Source organism: Lonchura striata, chromosome 11, assembly GCF_050655825.1.
Source record: "Lonchura striata isolate lonStrDom1 chromosome 11, ASM5065582v1, whole genome shotgun sequence".
NCBI classification, from domain to species: domain Eukaryota; kingdom Metazoa; phylum Chordata; class Aves; order Passeriformes; family Estrildidae; genus Lonchura; species Lonchura striata.
In genome coordinates this window covers 24,177,853-24,196,597 of record NC_140713.1, presented here as the reverse complement: position 1 = coordinate 24,196,597, position 18,745 = coordinate 24,177,853, and the positions used below count along the sequence as shown (strand labels likewise).

The 18,745-nt window shown below is 66.3% G+C and overlaps 1 protein-coding gene across 10 annotated transcripts in view; it reads left to right on the top strand.

Annotated features, from left to right (window-relative positions):
* Positions 1-4,315: 4,315 nt before the first annotated feature.
* CBFA2T3 (CBFA2/RUNX1 partner transcriptional co-repressor 3) overlaps positions 4,316-18,745 on the top strand; it is a 31,706-nt gene continuing 17,276 nt past the window's right edge. For 2 of the 10 annotated variants that reach the window (XM_085589959.1, XM_085589956.1), the window contains exon 1: positions 4,597-5,008. In XM_085589959.1, the coding sequence (XP_085446085.1) occupies positions 4,612-5,008 (397 nt within the window). In that variant the 5' untranslated portion in view covers positions 4,597-4,611. Of the gene's footprint in view, positions 5,009-14,346; positions 14,489-15,783; positions 16,308-18,745 lie in introns of those variants that run through there. The other 8 variants (XM_021526928.3, XM_021526926.3, XM_085589964.1 and 5 more) reach the window with 6 other exon arrangements.

Genomic DNA, 18,745 nt, shown 5'->3' with positions numbered 1-18,745 from the left:
CTCACCCCAGCTCTGAGCACCCAGCTCCATCCCTCCCAGCTCCATCCCTCTCCCAGCTCCATCCCTCTCCCAGCTCCTTCCCTCCCAGCTCCTTCCCTCCCAGCTCCATCCCTCCCAGCTCCTTCCCTCTCCCAGTTCCTTCCCTCTCCCAGCTCCTTCCCTCTCCCAGCTCCATCCCTCCCAGCTCCATCCCTCCCAGCTCCTTCCCTCCCAGCTCCTTCCCTCTCCCAGCTCCTTCCCTCTCCCAGCTCCATCCCTCTCCCAGCTCCTTCCCTCTCCCAGCTCCATCCCTCCCAGCTCCTTCCCCCTCCCAGCTCCATCCCTCTCCCAGCTCCTTCCCTCTCCCAGCTCCATCCCTCCCAGCTCCATCCCTCCCAGCTCCTTCCCTCTCCCAGCTCCTTCCCTCTCCCAGCTCCTTCCCTCTCCCAGCTCCATCCCTCCCAGCTCCATCCCCCTCCCAGCTCCTTCCCTCTCCCAGCTCCATCCCTCCCAGCTCCTTCCCTCTCCCAGCTCCATCCCTCCCAGCTCCTTCCCTCTCCCAGTTCCTTCCCTCTCCCAGCTCCTTCCCTCTCCCAGCTCCATCCCTCCCAGCTCCTTCCCTCCCAGCTCCTTCCCTCTCAGCTCCTTCCCTCTCCCAGCTCCTTCCCTCTCCCAGCTCCTTCCTTCCCAGCTCCATCCCTATCCCAGCTCCGTGCCCCCCAGCCCCGGGGGATGAGGGCTGCAGCTCTGGGCTGCTCCCTGTGGCAGCAGATGCAGCTCTGCAGCCTCCCAGCTCCTGCCTATTTTTAGGAGCATGTCTGTGGCTAAATCTGGTGCCGTGTGGGCTCCAGGCTTCCCGGCCACGTGGCTGCTGGCCCGGGAGGCTCTTTTGGGTCCCTCGTTGGAGCTGGGAGCATCAGGGCACGCTCGGGGCAGTGATCCCCGGCCAGGATGTGCTGATGTGGGACGTGCAGGATGGAAAAACCATCCTGGAGCAGGGCTGGCAGCAGCAGCAGGGCGGTTGTGCAGCCCCGAGGGAACCCCGAGGGAACGTGGGGGACAGGGTGGGTGACACCAGGGAAAGCCCAGCACCCCCTGCCGTGTTTAACAACTGCTGAGTGTCAGGAGAGAGGCACAAGCCCTGACCCCAAGCCCGGTGAGGATCCCTGGTGCTTCACGTGGTCTGAGCTCCAAGCAGGTGATGCCCCCACCCAGCCCTTCCTCCTGGGGCCACCAGGGCACCTCTTCCCTCCCTGGCTCTCCCTGGGCCGTGCCCAGCCGGGCTGGCAGCTCCTGGTTGCTCTGATAAGAGGGGAAAGCTGTTGAATACAGAAATGTGGCTGTGGGAAGTGGAGCCAGCAGGGCCTTGCAGGCCCAGGGGAGAGGAGGAGGAGGAGGAGGAGGATGTGCCTTCTTCCAGTCTGGCCTCTGCCCAGCCAGGGCTGAAACAGAGTATTGGGAGGGTTTTTTCCCCTATGTCTTCCCCCCAGTCCCACTGCTCCATCCCTGTCCCCTTCCTTATCTTGGTATGTGTCCCCAACCCTATCCCTGTCCTCATCCCCATCTCTATCCCTGTCACTGCCCCCATCCCGATATCTGTCCTCATTCTCATGTCTGTCCCGTCCCCAATCCCAACCCCATCCCATCATCCCGTTACCCCATCCCATCCCGTTATCCCGTTATCCCACCCCGCCCCTCCGCAGAGCCCCGGGGATGCTCGGGGCCGCTCGGGGCCGCCGTGCCCGGGGCACCGAGCCCAGCACCCGGTCAGGGCCGGGCCGCTCGTCCCCGCGCCTGCCGACGGCCGCCGCTGTCCTCTCTCCCCCCCTCCCCTCTCTCTCCCTTTCTGAAAATTGATAATTAACCTTTTGTCCGCGGGGCCGTTGTGTTTATTTGGCGCAGGCGGCTGCGGGGCGCTGATATGGAAATCGCAGGCGGCAGCCAGCTCCCGTCCCCCGCAATCTGCAGCCGCGCACAGCCGCCGGGCAGAGATAAGCAGGTGCTTATTCACAGCCCCGCAGCTGCCGCCGAGGGCAGCCCTACCTGATCACTCCAATCTCGGTGAAAAACTACTTGAGCTCGGGCTGCCGCGATGGGGAGAGGCGATAGGGCCGCCCAGGCAGCTCCCCCGGCGCCCGCCTCGCCTCCCCGCGCCGCCTGCCCCCTCCGCCCGTCCCCTCCGCTCCCTCGTCTCCCTGCTCTGTCTTCCCTCTTATCTCCCTCTCCACATCCCTTTGATTTCCTTTTTTTTTTTTTTTTTTCCCTTAAAGAATTTGTCTTTGTGTTCCCCGTGAACTCCCGGCAGCTCCCATCTCCCTGGCTCGGCCGTCGCTCTCCTTCCCTCTCCCAGCTCCTGCTTTTGCTCCTGCATCCCCATTTCCCCGGGCTGGAGGAGGCGGATTTAAACCCCATCCCAAGGCCGGGTTGGGCCGTGCCCCCGTCCCAGCCCCTTTTTGGGAGGGGACGGTCCCGCTTTGGCTCCGGCAGCTGCCGGTGATGTTTTGCTCACCGCTTGTTGCTGCCGCTTCCTTTTCCCCCTCCTTCCCCCACCCGTGGCTTTCGAGTGGAGAGGGGAAGGCAGCGGGGCACTGCAGGCAGTGGGGCACATGGGCAAGGGGCATTTCCAGCACTGGGGAAGCGTGCCGTGCCATGCCGTGCCATGCCGTGCCATGCCGTGCCATGCCGTGCCATGCCATGGCGCGTGTCCCGCCGAGCGCAGGGCTGGCACAGCCCCGGTACGTGTGGAGGTGCCAACACCTCGGCCGCCCCCCGGGGCTTTCCGCCCTCCTTCCCCCAGCTCGCTGCGAGCGTGGGGGCGGCGGGAGCCCGTCCTGCTTCTCCCTGGGCAGGGGAAGCTCCTGCCCGGCAGCGAGAGCCGCTCTGATCCGAGAGAAACCGGCCGGGAGCGCCGCGGGCTCCGGGGGCGCGGGCGGGACGGGTCACCCGTGCCGGGGCTGACCCCGGGCCCGGGGGTTCCCCCGTGCCAGGGCGGGCCCTCCGCCCCCGGCGGTTCCTCTCCGTGGTTGGAGAGCTCCGAAGTTTCCCCTGGCCGAGGCAGAGCCCGCACCCCGGGGGTTCCCTGCAGCCTGGGCAGAGCTCGGGGCTCTCCCCGCGCTGGGCATTCCCCGGTGCCCGCAGCTGCCCGGGCAGGTGCTCCGCGTTTCCTGGCGGAGAAAACCCTCCCGCCCGGGTGAGGCGGGGACACGGGGCCGCAGCCGCCTGGGATTTTCCTGGCCGGCCCCGAACCCCTCTTGTTTTGACTCGCTGCCCTGGGGCGCTCCCCAGAAGTTGCCGCTCCGTGTGCCACGGTGAGCCCGGCCCTGGCCGAGGGGCAAAACCCCGAGCGATGGCACAGCGCCCACCTGGGCCGGCCAGAAAGAAAAGGGCAAGAAACCAGAGCTCGAAACGCAGCTGGAAACCCTGCCAGAACTTCTGCCAGCCTTCAGTCCACACTCAGGCTGCTGTGCCCGTGCTGCTGGGGCACGGGCATCTCCAGGGTGGGCAGAATGGAGCTGGGCTTGCAGGACGTGGGACTGGGGCTGTTCTGGGGACAGCTGTGACATCTCTCCCCAAAGACACAGAAGGGTCAGGCTGTGCTTTGGAGCTTGTGGCCCTTTCCCCAGCACATCAGCCCCGTGCTGGGGATTCCCCTCATCTCCCGGCAGCACCAGACCGTGCTCGATGTCCCCGGGGGCTCGGGGCTGCACCCAGAGGGCAGAGACCCTGCTGGTGTCACCCGCTTTGGCCCCTCAGCCCAGCCCAGCCCAGCACAGCACCCCCACACCCCGGTACCTTCCCCCCATCCCTTCCTGCCCCCCCCGAGCCCCGGGCGGGGGGCACAAAGCGGGGAGCCCCGGGTGCCATCTGCAGGAGCCCAGGTGGCCGCCGAGACACGCCATCTGCTCAGCCACCTTCGGGGACCGTGCAGGCGCTGCTGTATTTTTAGGACGCGTTTCCTCCCTCCCACCTGCAGCCCAGAGCCGCCTCTGGGGTTTCTAACAAGTTGTTTCTCTCTCCCCGACAGCTCCTGGGGAGCCCAAAGAGCGGCGCCGAGGGGCCTGGCCGGGGGTGCAGGGCCGGGCTGCCCAGCGGGGTCACCCCAAGTGCTGGGAAGGTCGGGGTGATGCTGCAGCTGCAGACCAGGGCAGGAGCCGTGGGAAAACCTCATCCCATGGATGATCCCAGGCAAAGGGTGAGCCCCGTGTTTGTGCCAGGCTGCAAACGGACAACCAGGCCGTGCCTCGGCACGCTGGTTGTGCTGTGGCCCTGTGCACGGGACTGCCTGTGCCGAGGCGCACCAGGACAGCCGTGCTGTGCCATGCTGTGCCCTGCCAGTCCCGCCATGCCCATCCTGCTGTGCCCGTCCTGCCATGCCTGTCCTGCTGTGCCCATCCTGCTGTGCTCATCCTGATGTTCCCATCCTGATGTGCCCATCCTGCCATGCCCGTCCTGCCATGCCTGTCCTGCTGTGCCCATCCTGATGTTGCCATCTTGATATTCCCATACTGCCATGCCACGCTGTGCCGTGCTGTGCCATGCCCATCCTGCCGTGCCACGCTGCGCCGTGCCAGCCCCTCGCAGTGAGGAAGCGAGGCCGGCGCGAAGGGGAAGTTGTTGGAAAGTCAGACCGGAATGGCTGATAGGGAAGGCAGAGCTGGGCTTGGTCACAGATGGTTCCTGTCGGGGAAGGACACGGGCGCAGCTGCCCGGCCGCCCCCCCGCCGCATTATCGCTGCCCGGCAGCTGCTCACCTTCCCCTCGCCACGGCCGCGGCTGCGCTGCCACCGCGCCCCGGCCGGCACAGAGCGGCCGGGCGGGCACCGGGGGGCACCGGGGGGGCAGGACACCCCGCGCCCCTCCGGGCATCATCGCCAGCCCCGCCACAGCTCCTGCCCACGCGTGGGGCGAGGCTGGCGGCGCCGGGCTCGGCCGGGCTCGCAGACGTGGGGCGCTGCCACCATCCCCTCAGGACACCCCAGGGAGGACGGGGACCCCTCGTGGGCCAGGGCACCACGCAGGACCAGCCGAGGTGAGAGGCGGCGGCGGGAGGAAGGCGGCGGTGGCAGCGCCGTGTGCCGTGGCACGGGTGGCCACCCCGGTGCCATATGCAGCCCTGGGCAGGCAGGTGCTCCCCGAGGGTGGCACGTGGCTGGCACCGGTCGGTGCATGTCCTTGGGAACCAGCCACTGGAATGGGACTCTGGGACGTGGCCAAGGCGTCGTTGGGCTCCATGGGCTGTCGCTGTCATGGGGACCCGCTCGGAGCCTGCTCTGCCATTAAACCTTTCCATAAGGAGTAATCAGCCCCGGGGATGTTTCATTTCCAGCATCTCGGCCCCGTGTGTGCTGGGTGTCTGCGCTCATTCTGGGCTCAGCAGCTCACACCCGACCCCACGGGCTCTGCAGGTGCTGCTGCTGCTGCTTTGCAGGGCGGAGGCTCCGTGGGGCTGGAGCATCCCCCAGCCCCGTGCTGGGGCAGCCCTGGGGGCTCGGGGGCTCTGCTGGGGCCGTGCCCGGGGCGGGCAGGAAAGCGGAGCCGGCTGAGTCACCGCTGGGAACAATGCTGGCCCCGTGCCTCGCTTCCCCTCACCCCCCGCCCCGGGGGGCACCGCGCTCCGCCCGCAGCCCCCTGCCCGCCCTGGCACCTGCCCGTGGCTCGGGGACGCGGCTGGCACAGCACCAGGGCAGGCTTTGGGCGCAGCCCGGCCGCTGCGCCTCTTGTGCCGCCCCACCGAGGGTGGGGAGCCGTGCTGGGGTCCCCGTCCCCAGACTGGCACATGCCGGGCAGGGACACGCTGCGATAAGGCCGCGGGCACGGCGGGCACGGCGGGCACGGCGCTCCGGAAGGCTGCAGCCAGGGAGCCGTGCAGATTGCTGCGGGCTCGCCGGGCTGCCCGTTAGGCTTTTGGCAGGAGAAATGTTTATTTTGTTGGCCAAATATCTCTGCAAACTTCCTGATTTCCTTGCGGCCGGCCGGGCAGCGATAGGGCTGGCGAGGCCGTTGCCGGCGCCGCGCTCCAGCCCCGGCAGCGAGAGCTCTTATCTGTGCTGAGCAGCGGGCAGGGAAGAGGTGGAGAAAGGGAAATGAAATACAACAGAGGTGGCCCAGTTTTTGCTCTCGATAACAAGCCCTGCTTTTAGCCTGGGAACTTGGAAACGATGCAGGTGGCCAGAGACAGCCGCAACGTCCTCTGCTGCCGTGGGGCACCTGGACCTCCTAACAAACCCCAGACCCCGCCCGGCGCCAGCCCGTGGCTCCCCGTGGCACGGCCTGGCACGACACGGAGCAGCACTGGCCTCCTCACAGCCAGAACCCAGGGCTGGAGGGTTTTGGCCCTGGGAAGGTTCTGGAAGCAGCCCCAGGGCTTGGATTCCTGCCGGGGCGAAGGCAGGCTCACAGCACCTCCTGCTCGCTCCCACTGATTTTTGCAGGGATGCGAGGTGCTGGAAGTGCAATTCCCGCTGATGAAATTCCCATCCTATTGGGAACGATGCAGGCAGTGCAGCCTGTGGGATGGGGAGGGCCAGGAAGGAGCTGCTCCCCAAGGTTAGGGTGGGAGAAGGGGAATGTGAACCTGTTGTGAACCCAAGGGCAGCTCAGGGGATTTTATTCAGCATTTCCCAGTGAATTCCTGCCGGCCGAGGATGAGGCTGGCAGGACTTAGCACTGGGTGGGTGCTGCTCCCATGGAGGTGCCGGCAGCATCTCCGTGCACCCCAAAACAGCTCCAGGAGTCAGGGCATCACGTGGCCATCCTTGCTTTGCAGTTCAAACACTTCCCAGGCTCTCCATGGAAAAGAAAAGCTGGAAACTTTGCCCCTGGCAGCCCTAAAACCTGGAAGCACCCAGGGAACGGTGCTGTATCCTGAAGTCTCCCATTTTTTAAGGCAAGCCAGTGATTTTCTGGTGTGGCAGCATAGGGCGGGCGGGATGATAACCAGTGTGGGATTGATTTCCCTTTGAACGCCACGAAGCAGGAACGAATCTGTCAGCAAGGAAAAACAGGATTTTAATTTTGTTTTTTCTTTCAATGGGAGGTGCACTTTTTTTCTGTTCCATGTGGAAGCTGTGGGAAAGCCACAAAGCCACCGGATCTGCTTCAGCAGCTGCTGGGGCTGCACCTTCCAGCCCGATGGCTGCAGGGGGGTGTGAGCCCGAGTCTGGGGACCCCCGGGAGGGGTGACGGGGGAAGCCAGGCACAGGCGAAGCCCCTTCCCTGGGACGGGCTGGCGCACGGCGCTTCCTGCCGAGCAGATGTGCCCGGGCGGATGCAGCTGCGGCGGGCGATAGGCGCGGGCAGGCGAGCGTCTTCCCCGGGCAGCAGCCCCTTATCTCCCCGCTGCATTCCCCGGTGGATTACCGAGCAGGAAAATCCAGCGCCAGGGCTCCCGCGGCAAGGCCAGTGCCAAGGGAAGAGCGCCGGGGGATGCAGCCCGGCCCCGGTGCTCGGTGCTGGCGCAGGGATGGGTTTGGGCACTGAGACTTGGGCACTGAGATTTGGACACTGAGATTTGGGCACTGAGATTTGGGCACTGAGATTTGGACACTGAGATTTGGGCACTGAGATTTGGGCATTGAGACTGGGGCACTGAGATTTGGGCACTGAGGTGTGGGCACTGAGACTTGGGCACTGAGATTTGGGCACTGAGATTTGGGCACTGGACTTGGGCACTGAGACCTGGGCACTGAGATTTGGACACTGAGATATGGCCACTGTGATTTGAGCACTGAGATTTGGGCATTGAGATTTGGGCACTGAGATTTGGGTAGTGAGATTTAGGTGCTCCAAGCAGGATGCTCCAAGGAGGATGCTCCAAGCAGGATGCTCCAGGCAGGATGTTCCAAGCAGGGATGCTCCAAGCAGGATGCTCCAAGCAGGATGCTCCAAGTTGGGATGTTCCAAGCAGGATGCTCCAAGCAGGGATGCTCCAAACAAACCCAAATCTGTTGCAGACCCCAGAGCCGTGCAGGGCTTTGCGTCACTGCAGCCTGCGGGCACTCGGCCACGCCGTGTCACCGAGCTCCGCTTGAAGGGCACCGCTGGCACTGCCACATCCCGCGGGGACTCAGAGAGGTACCAGGGGATGCTCTGCTCCCCGGGAGGGAACGGATAGACACCGAGCAGCCAGACGGACGGACAGACAGAGCCGCTGGGCTGACACAGGAAACCCGCGGCACGGCTCGGTGCCCTCGGCTGCCGACGCCGTCCCGGGGGAGCGGGCAGGGGCAGGAGCCGGGAGTGCCCGGGGGTGCCAGGGCTGAGCACCAGCCTGCCGGGGCAAGGTGCGATAAAGCAGCACCGGGGGCGCTTTTAGAAAGCCTGAGGCTGGTGGAGAGGGGACGCGGGCGGAATGGCAATCAGCTCCGGAATGGCAATTAGCTCCGGAATGGCAATCAGCTCCGGGAGAGCGGGAGAAGGGGAGGCACCAGCACGGGGGCAGCGCTGGGTCACCCCCCATGGCTGGGCACCCGCAAGGAGTGAGAAGCGTCCCCATCACCGCGGTGGCTGCGGAGGCAAGAGGGGACATCGAGGGTGCCTTGGTGGCACCCAGCGCGCCGCCCCTGCCTGTGCACGGCCCCCAGAGCTGGCAGGGCTCACGTGCAGGGCAGATATGGATGGCACACGGTGCCATTTCCCGTCAGGTTTTGGTACCAGTTGCCTCCATGTGCCCTGAGCCAGCACTTCATCTCCTGGCACACGCCTTGCCAAGGCCTCGGCGCTCCCCTTCTCCCCCAGGCTGTGCCCTGGGGTGCCCCTTCCCCTGGGACGAGTCCTTGGCACCCTCCAGACCACAGCACGCAGCCTCTCCCCGTGCCACCCCGCAGGGCACGGGTGATGGTGACGGTGACACCCTCCCGTGGGACCGGGACACTGTGGGGTGGGCAGGCACGGGTGGGCACTGGGCAGGATGCCCGGCACTGGGAGATGCCAACTCCCCACAGCAAAGGGAGCACGGGTCACCACAAGGTGTGTGGCTGGTCCCTGCCCTGGGCTCGCCACGACAGGAGTTTCCAGCATCTCCCATGGGTGGGAACGTGCTGGGGCCCTGTCAGAATCTGTGGTATTGATGATTCTGAGATTGTAGAAAGTCTCTGTGTGTCAGCCCCGCTGCCAAAGCAGAAGCCAGAATTGGTCTGTGCTGGTTCCAAGGTTGTTTATTCTGTTTATCTCTCACATGTTCTGCTGCCCTGCCCAGCTCTGTCCTGCAGGGCAGCGTGTGGGGCTCTGCCCTCAGTGGGATGTGACAAACATTAAATACCAGAAACTCCCTGGGCTGCATTTACAAGAACGTGCCAATATCTGTCACCTACGTTGGACAGTGTGTCCCCAGCCTGAACCAACAGGAAAATGCCAACACCACAGTGAGACATGGAGGGCATGAAGAAGGAGAAAAAGGACAAGGCACACCCAATTTCCTGCATCTTGTGCCCTTTGGACCCCTCATCTAGAATCCTAAAATTTTACTTTTGCACCCGTGCCACATTTAATTATCACTTATATCAAACCCTCAGAGCTGGTAATTGATCCTGTAAGATTGAAAACTCTTTTCATGGACAGAGATCACAGCCAGTGTCTCTGGGGCTCTGTCCAGGGGGGTTCTGACCCCCTGGCAGCTCTGGGGAGCCCTGCATTCCCCCAGGGGGGCAGCGTGGTGAGCGGCCAGAGGAGGCTGAGCCCGGCTGAGCTGCTGCAGGGGCAGGGAGGCTGCAGGGCTGGAGCGCTCCGAGCACTGGGATGAGCCTCTCCCCAGCTGGGTCACTGCTTTGGCACGGCTCACTTGTGGGTCTTCCCCTGCGGGAACTCAAAATGTCCCTCAGACATTTTTGGAAGTTCCAAGTCCAAAGCGTTTAAAACCCTAGCAGGCAGCTGATCTCCGCTCCAGCCCTTCCTGTCCCACCGCAGCCCAGCGGCTCTGCTGGGCCGGGGCTGCTCCCAGTGCCCCTCCCCAGGCACCCAGGGAGCCCCCACAGCTGAGGGAGGGGGGGATGCTTTCTAGGAATGCCAGACCCCCCTTCATCCCACCCCTGGGAGCCGGGCGTGCGGTGGGTGGGTGGCCACGGAGCTCGCAGCAGCCCCCGGCTGGCAGCGGGCTTGGGGCAGGAAAGGGTTAAGGCGGGGAAGTTTGCTCACTCTCAGCAATGATTTAAACCAGACAGAAAGGTTCTGTCATCCATCACGCTAACAGCCAGATCATTGTGTTTTAAAGTGTCTGTAATTGCGGCAATCCAGAGACCGCGAGGAAGATAAAGGCTGGGAAGATGCAAATGCCGAGGGGAGCAGCAGCCAGCAGGGAGAGACCCGGGGACAGCCGGGGGGACAGGCCTGGGACAGCCTGGGGACAGCCTGGGGACAGTCCTGGGACAGCTCAGCACTGGGACAGTCCTGGGACAGCTCTGGGACACCTCTGGGACAGTCCTGGGACAGTCCTGGGACAGCCCTGGGACAGCTCAGCACTGGGACAGTCCTGGGACAGCTCTGGGACACCTCTGGGACACCTCTGGGACAGTCCTGGGACAGCCTGGGGATAGCCCTGGGACAGCCTGGGGACAGCCCTGGGACAGGCCTGGGACAGCCTGGGGACAGTACTGGGACAGCCCTGGGACAGCTCTGGGACAGCCCTGGGACAGCCTGGGGACAGTCCTGGGACAGGCCTGGGACAGCCCTGGGACAGTCCTGGGACAGCCCTGGGACAGCTCAGCCCTGGGACACCTCTGGGACAGTCCTGGGACAGCCTGGGGACAGCCCTGGGACAGTCCCGGAACAGTCCTGGGACAGCCCTGGGACAGCTCAGCCCTGGGACAGCCCTGGGACAGCTCAGCCCTGGGACAGCCTGGGGACAGTTGGGGGTCCAGGTGGCCTCCTGCAGGCCCACGGCGCTGGGTGGGCCATGGGACGTCTCTGGTGGGGTGGGAGCACCACAAACCAGCCCAAGGCTACAAACCAAGCAGAGCTGGCTAGGGAAGGGGTTGAGTAGGTGCTGGACTCCAAATATCCAAAAATTACCTTTATCTTCCTCATGATCACTGCATTAGTACAAAGTGATCATGCACTGATTATTTCCTTTCCCGGTTCCTTCGGGATCCGGGGGATGCCAGGGACAGGGCACAAAGGAGGGGGGAACTCGCCCAGAGCTGCGAGGAGGTGGCCACGGGTGTCCCGGCTGTGTCCCGGCTGTGTCCCGCCTTTGTCCCGGTTTTGTCCCGCCTTTGTCCCGGTTTTGTCCCGCCTTTGTCCCGGTTTTGTCCCGGCTGTGTCCCGGGTCCCGTGCGCCGCCGCCGGCGGGGAATTGTCACCATTCAGCCGAGCCCCGCCGGATAAAGCGAGCAAACACAAATGTTTATTTTCACAGTCGCGAATTACGACTTCAATCCACCCAAATTAGCGGCTGCGTGCGTGGAATGGGAACGCAGCAGCCCCCGGCACCCAAACGCCGCCGGGGGAGGGACACACGCGGTGGCTCTGTCCCCCTGCTGTCCCGCGGGGTGACGGTGCCACCCGGGGCACGAGGTGCCAGGGCTGGGGGGGTTCGATGCTGCCCTTCAGCTGCACCCCAAGTTAAGGAGAGGCTCCCTGCAGGTCCCTGTGAGGTGCCGGGGGCTGGCAGGTCCGAGGGGTTTGGTCGTTGCCAGGCTGGTGGCACGGCGCCAGCCGGGCACTGCCAGGGTGGCAGTGTGACACGGGTGGCCGGGCTGGGAGCGTGGCACCCCCAGGGGCAGGTCCCTGCTGTCCCGGCGGGTGGCCTGATCCCGAAGGAGATTTGGAAGCCCAGAACCCTGGGAGCACTTCGGGCTGCTTCCCTGAGCTGGGGGTCCACAGCACCTCGACCCGTGCTGGGGACCGCGTGTGCAAGTGCCCGTGTCCCCGGGCATGGTGGGGCTGGCACCCAGTGCCCATGTCCCCGGGCACAGCTGGTTCTGGGAGCCCCTGGGAGCCTCTGGGAGCCTCTGGAAGCCTCTGGGAGCCGTGCCAGGGCCGTGCAGTGCCCACATAATGCCCACGCAGTGCCCACACCTCAGGGCCACTCTCTGGCTGTCCAGTGCCCACGCAACTGCTCCGTGGCACCCCACCCCAGCCGTGCCATGCCGTGACTCCGCCTGGCAGAGCTGCTGCTCTCCCAGTCCCTGGAAGCGGGTGAGGATGAGTGATGCCCGGGCACGGGGCAGTCGCAGGGGGAGGGAGCTGCCAGCTCAGGAATTACACACTGCCAGGGAAACCCGCAGGGAAGCTCACAGGGATTGTGTTCCCAGCGCTGTGGTGCGACTTGGGGAGGGAAAATTGCAATGCTGCGCCCCAGCTGGCACGGGGCAGGCGGGAAGGCTGTGCCAGGCAGCCAGATGTGTGCCAGGCAGCCAGATGTGTGCCAGGCAGCCAGATGTGCGCCGCTGAGCGCTCTCGGGGAGGGTCCCACCGGCATTCCCAGCACGCAGCTGCCCTTGGGGCCCCACCCAGGCCCAGCAGGGTGGGCGCACTCCAAGGCCAGGCCGGGACGGGCACGGGGGGCACGGGGGGCTCTGCCTGTGCTCTTGTGGCTGCTTCAGTGCAAGCCCGGAGAGGGAAGCTGAGCAAGCACAGCTCCATCCCCCTGCAGCCCCCCGGCCCCTCGCAGACACCCCCACCCCGCTCCACCCCCTTGACTCTTCCCATGGCCCCAGAGAAGTCCTGGCCCGTTCTCTTGCAGTCCTTCCACGTCCCCAAAACATCTCCCAGCTCCTCGCAGCTCCCCAAAACGTGTCACCCCCATGCAGCCCCCCACTCTCGGCTTTGCAGCCCCGATCTTTGGCATCCCCGGCTGATGATTTTGCAAACCCAAATCCTGCGGCCTCCAAGCCCTGCACACCGCCGTGCGTGCCCTTCCAGTCCCCACGGTGGCACCGGGTCCCGTTCACCCCAAAGCCCGGGGCAGCCCCGTGTGCCCGTGCAGGGTGCCCGTGTCCCGCAGCCCCGTGCCCCACTCAGTGCCCTGGTGCCGAGCAGCCCCTCGGTTCCGTGCAGGACCCCCGGTGCCACCGAGCCCCGTATCCCCGTCCATCCCGTCCCATTCTCGTCCCGGTGCTACCCGTTTCTTGTCCCCGTCCATCCCGTTCCCGTTCCTGTCCCGGTGCCGCCCAGCTCTGTATCCCCATCCATCCCGTTCCCTGTCCCCGTCCATCCCGTCCCGTTCCCGTCCCGGTGCCGCCCGTTCCCTGTGCCAGTCCATCCCGTCCCGTTACTGTTCCCGTCCTGGTGCCGCCCAGCTCTGTATCCCCATCCATCCCGTTCCCTGTCCCCGTCCATTCCCTCCCGTTCCCGTTCCCGTTCCCGTTCCCTGTCCCTGTCCCTGTACCCGTCCATCCCGTTCCCGTTCCCGTTCCCGTTCCCGTTCCCGTTCCCGTTCCCGTTCCCTGTCCCTGTCCCTGTCCCTGTCCCCGTCCATTCCCTCCCGTTCCCGTTCCCGTTCCCGTTCCCGTTCCCGTTCCCGTTCCCGTTCCCGTTCCCTGTCCCTGTCCCGTTCCCTGTCCCTGTCCCCGTCCATCCCGTTCCCTGTCCCCGTCCATCCCGTTCCCGTTCCCGTTCCCGTTCCCGTTCCCGTTCCCTGTCCCTGTCCCTGTCCCTGTCCCGTTCCCTGTCCCTGTCCCTGTCCATCCCGTTCCCGTTCCCTGTCCCCATCCGTCCCATCCCGTTCCCTGTCCCCGTCCATCCCGTTCCCGTTCCCTGTCCCTGTCCCTGTCCCTGTCCCTGTCCCTGTCCCTGTCCCTGTCCCTGTCCATCCCGTTCCCGTTCCCTGTCCCCGTCCGTCCCATCCCGTTCCCTGTCCCCGTCCATCCCGTTCCCTGTCCCTGTCCCTGTCCCTGTCCATCCCGTTCCCGTTCCCGTTCCCGTTCCCGTTCCCGTTCCCGTTCCCGTTCCCTGTCCCTGTCCCTGTCCCTGTCCATCCCGTTCCCGTTCCCTATCCCCGTCCGTCCCATCCCATCCCGTTCCCGTTCCCGTTCCCGTCCCGGGGTCCCGCTGCGGCGGCGGCGGCGGGGGGCGCCCCCTGGCGGGCGCGGCGGGCCCGCTCTAAGGCAGCGGCGCGGGCGGGCCCCGCTCACTCCGGGCCGGGCGGGCGGCGCGGCGGCAGCGGCGGCGCGGCGGGGGCCCGGCCGGGCACGGAGCGCGGCCGCGGGCGCCCCACGGCCGCGGCGCGGCGCCGGGAGGATGCGCCGCCGGGCAGCGCGCAGGGGGTGAAGCGGCCCCGCGGATTTACCGCGGCTTCTCCGCCCTCCCCCGCTTCTCCGGTGCCCCCCCTCCGGGGGGAGGGGAAGCGCCCCGACCCCCGGAGCTGGCGGCGAGCGGCGGCCCCGGGCGCGGCGAGCGGCGGCGGGCAGGTGCCGGGGGCGGCCGCCGCCGCGGGGCCGCGCTCCGCCAGCGCCGGCCTTGAGCGGACCGGGGCCGCCGCCGCCGGGGGCCGCTGCCGGTTCCGCCCGCTCCTGCCGGCGCCGCCGGCCCCTGCCTTGGGACTTACCTCACGCCTCCGCCACACCTCAGGACGGTAAGTGCCGTCCGCCTACCGGGACGGGGACGGGGAGGCTCTGCCGGTGCCCGCGGAGGCTCCCGTGAAAGCGGGGCTTGGAATTCTCCATGGGGGATGTGTTCGGGGGATGCTCTCGGTGCGCGGGGGAACCGGAGGCTCCCGGTGCCCGGGGAGGCTCGTAGGGCAGAGGAGCTGTGGGTACTACCGGTGTTCGGAGGATGCTCCCGGTGCCCGGGGAGGCTCCCGTGGAAAAGGGGCTGGGAATGCTCCTGATGCTCGGGGGGTGCTCCCGGCGCGACGGAGCCGGGGAGGCTCCCGGTGCCCGGGGGACGCTCCTTGTGCGGGAGTCCGAGATGCTCCCGGTGCCCGGGGAGGCTGCCGGTGTCGGGGAGGCTGCGGATGCGCAGGGCAGTAAGAGGCTCCCAGTGCCCGGGGGACACTCCCGGTGCGCAGGGCAGCGGGAGCCTCCCGGTGTCCGGGGGATGCCCGCGGTGTCGGGGCAGCTGCCGGTGCGCAGGGGCCGGTGATGCTCCGTGTGCCCGAGCCGGCGGTCCCCGCCACGGCGGCGGAGCGGGGCAGGGCGAGCGGGGGCACAACCGGGGCGAGCGGGCGGAGCGCTCGGAGCGGCTCCGCGGCGGAGGCAGCCCCGGAGCGGGATGGCCGCGCCCGTGGGCCCCGCTCCCACGCACGGCGCTGCCGCGGGGGCGGCGGAGCGCAGACCCCTCTTCCCTGCGCTCCCCTCCGTGTCCCCCGCCGCCGGTTCCCCAGCGCCGGGGCGGCGTGGGGCGGCACAGCGTCCCCGGGAACCCACGCGAGCTTGTGCCCACCCCCCGGCAGACCCCCCCCGGTTGCGGCTCCCGACCCGTGCCCAGCAGTCCGGCTCTTTGTCATCCCTGCGCCGCTCGTGTGTGCCGCCAGCTCCGCATCCCTCCCCTGCGGGCTTGGAGCTGGAGCCGTGGCGGGCGGCCGGGAGGGGCTGAGCCACTCGGGGGAGCTTGCGGGAGGAATCCCGGGGCTGCTGCGGGACGTTCCAGCTCCCTTGGCTCCGTGGTTTTGTGCGAGGACGCGGGGCCGTGCCGGGGCCACGGGGCCGTGCCGGGAGCGCTGGCGGAGTCCCGGCGTGCGCCCGGCGATGTTTGCCGGGATGCGGATTTGGGAAGGAAGGCTGGCTCGGGAGGCTCCGGCGCCGCCGTTCATCACCGCCTGCTCCTGCGTTCCTTTGGGATTGCCCGAGCCGGGCGGCCCCGCTTTGCCAAGGGAACGCCAACGGAGCGAGGCTGGCCCCGCGCTCCTCCGCGGCACCGAGCCGGAGCACGGGGCAGCGCTTCCGTCCTTCCCTCGCCGCTGGATGGTGCCTTCGGATCCCGCAGAGCGTTTCTCTAGTTAAACACACCTTTTCTTGGAATTATTATTTTTTTTCCCTCTATTAGCCAAGAAAAACTTTGCAACTTTCCTTCGCTGTCGGAGAGGAGCCGCTGCCGCTGCTGCGTTTCATTTTGTTTTTTTAATTCGAGGTCACGTGCGCCTTGACAGTGCCTTTGATTCCAAGCGATGGTCTCGTCTCCAGCTTAGGAAGAGCTTTTGAGCTCTTCCCTCTGTTGTTTTCTCTCTGCTCAGGAACAAAGAGATTTTTCTGCCTTTAATTAAAAGGAATATTAATTCCCTGCTCCTTTGTCGAGCGACTTGAAGACACTCTGCAAACATCCGCCAGCTCGGCGCCGCGGTGGGGTGAGCTCCGCCGCGGTGGGGTGAATGGAGAAATGGGGGAAGCAGCCCGAAATCCCACGGCAAACACGGAGCAGCAGCCGGGGAGGATGCTGACAGCCGCGGTCCTCGGGTGAGGAGCCCCATGGAGCTGAGCTGCCGCCTGGGGTGGGCTCTTGGATCCTCGGAGGTTTGTGAGGCGGGTCCCCGTGCTGAGAGTTTCCACACGGGGAGAGATTTCCTGGCTGGGGAGGTGAGCGGAGGTGAACTTGGCTGTGCCAAGGGGGTTTTCCCTGCCGGCTGCCTCCCATGCCGGCAGGTAAGGTTTCACCCGGGAGCAGACAGATGTTGGGTGCGTTTTGTTTGGAAAACGTGCGTGCAGATGTTGGTTTGTAGGGGGAAAAGCCAGGACGCGGTGGGGGAGAGGCTGTTCTGAGCCTCTGGGTGCTGCCGTGGGCTGGGTGCTGGGTTTGGCCGGTGGGGAGGCCTCCCGTGGCTGCAGGATTTGCCTCTTGCATCGGGAACTTCCAGGCTGCAGCATGGACAAATATTCTGGTGCTCAGCCCCACGTCGGGGCTGGGCTGCTGCAGGCAGGAGGGGGCTCTGGCAGGTCCCGTGGGGTACCTGGGGCTGGCAGGTCTCTGCCGACCTTCCTGGAATTCTGCTTCGGAGCCATGGATGTTTGCATATTCTGCTTCGGAGCCATGGATGTTTGCATGCTGGAAAACCCCGGGCAGGGTCCGGGCGCTGAGGCTCCTGCGGCGTCCCCGGCGCTGTGGAAATGGGGTCTGGCTCTTCTCGCTGCCCTAAATGTGTCTGGGGGCACTTTCGGCTCTGCCCGTGGCTGTGCACGGTCCCCTGTCCTGCAGCCACCTCGGGAAGGTGGTGTGGGACCCCCGGGGAGGAGAGGCACCCCTTAAATATTTCACCTCTTGGTGGGAGTCAGTGGGCTGGCAGCGAATCAAGCAGGGAGTGCGGGGCTGCCAGGGAGCGCTGGCAGTGCCGCAGGAGCTGGGTCACTCCCGGGGGGACACAAATCCCCCCGGCAGCACCGACCCTCCCCAGCCCCCAGCCGGAGCTGCACGGTCCCAGCGAGCGCAAGTTTGGGCAGCCCGGGGCCGGGGACTGTGAACGGGGCTGGGAGGGACCAGGGACATGGGGTTAAGCTGGGTTTAATCGCTGCTGCTGCGGCCGGGAGATGCGCTCGGGGCTGCAGGAGCTGCAGGTCGGGGCTGCAGGAGCTGCAATTCGGAGCTGCAGGAGCTGCAATTCGGAGCTGCAGGAGCTGCAGGTCGGTCGGAGCTGCAGCCCGGCCTCTGCTTTCCACGCTGGATCTCACGTGGGAGATGGATTTAGCTGCCCAGCAGGATGGGAAGTACAGGAGTGGAGTCCCCAAGCTGGGATCAATCCTTGCCAGCCAGGGGCAAGAACAGTCTGGTGGCACAGAGGGCACCCCCTGCCCGGCTGCCCTGCCCTTAGTGCCATGGCCCAGTTTGGGGTTATTTTTCGATTTCCTGAAGCTGCTTTCTGCCACCGTCCCACTGTGCTCAGGCTCCCCAGGGGGAACCCCACCTTGACAAACCCCCAGCTTTCCTTCGGAAGATGCCGACCGACGGTTCCAGAAAACATCCAAGGGATTTCCTGTTTATTTTGCAAAATTCTCATTAATATAAATTTTTTTTTCCTGTCTTCTTTGATTCGATTTCACATGGGCAAAATCGCCTTGACATGGAGCCGGCCGTTCAAAAATAGACAAAAGGGTCGGTGAGGCAGGAGCCGGGGAGGCTGTGGGGGAGCACGGCTGGATCCGGCACCCCCCGGAGGCGGTACCGGCACCCCCCGGAGCCGGTACCGGCACTCCCCGGAGCCGGTACCGGCCTGGCGGGGCAGGGTCCGCCGCGGGGTCCCTGGGGAACCGGCGGCGCCTCGGCGTTCCCACGCTGCAGGGAGCTCGCCGGGATTCCGGCGGTGCTTCGGGGGAACTTTCCCTTCTCCGGCCGCTCCTGCCTCCGGGATGCCCCGAAGCCGCTGCGGGTGCCCCCCAGCCATCAGGGCCACCTGTGGGCACGAGCATCCCCGTGCCCACGGCTGCAGAAATGCCCGGCCGGGGCGCGGGGCCGCTTTTGGGGTGCCCCTCTGGCAGTGCCCTGGGGGATGGCGCAGCCCAGGCCGTGGGTGTTTCCTGCGTGGGGGCAGCTCCGGCAGGGTCAGCCCCAGCCCTGCTCCTCTCCAGGCGTTCCGGGCTGCCCGCGGCACTGTTTATCCCGCTGTTTCGTTTCCAGGAGTGGAAGGCAGCCGGGGAGCAGCAGGGTGGCTGGGGGTGTGCGTGCCCACCTCCCTGTGCCACCCCGGGGGGATGAATCCGACGGTGGCAGCGGGCGCGACGCTGCAGCAGATTTGTGCCCCGGCTGGGTACCGCTGGCCCATAGGTCGGGGGGACCCCCCAAACCTCCCCTGGGTGTGGGGGACCCCTCCTCCCAGCCTGTCCCCCCGCCAGCAGCCACGTCGTCGCCAGCCGCTGTTGACTCACGGGCTCCGCCGCCGAGTCCCGGCGCTGAGGCCGGGATGCTT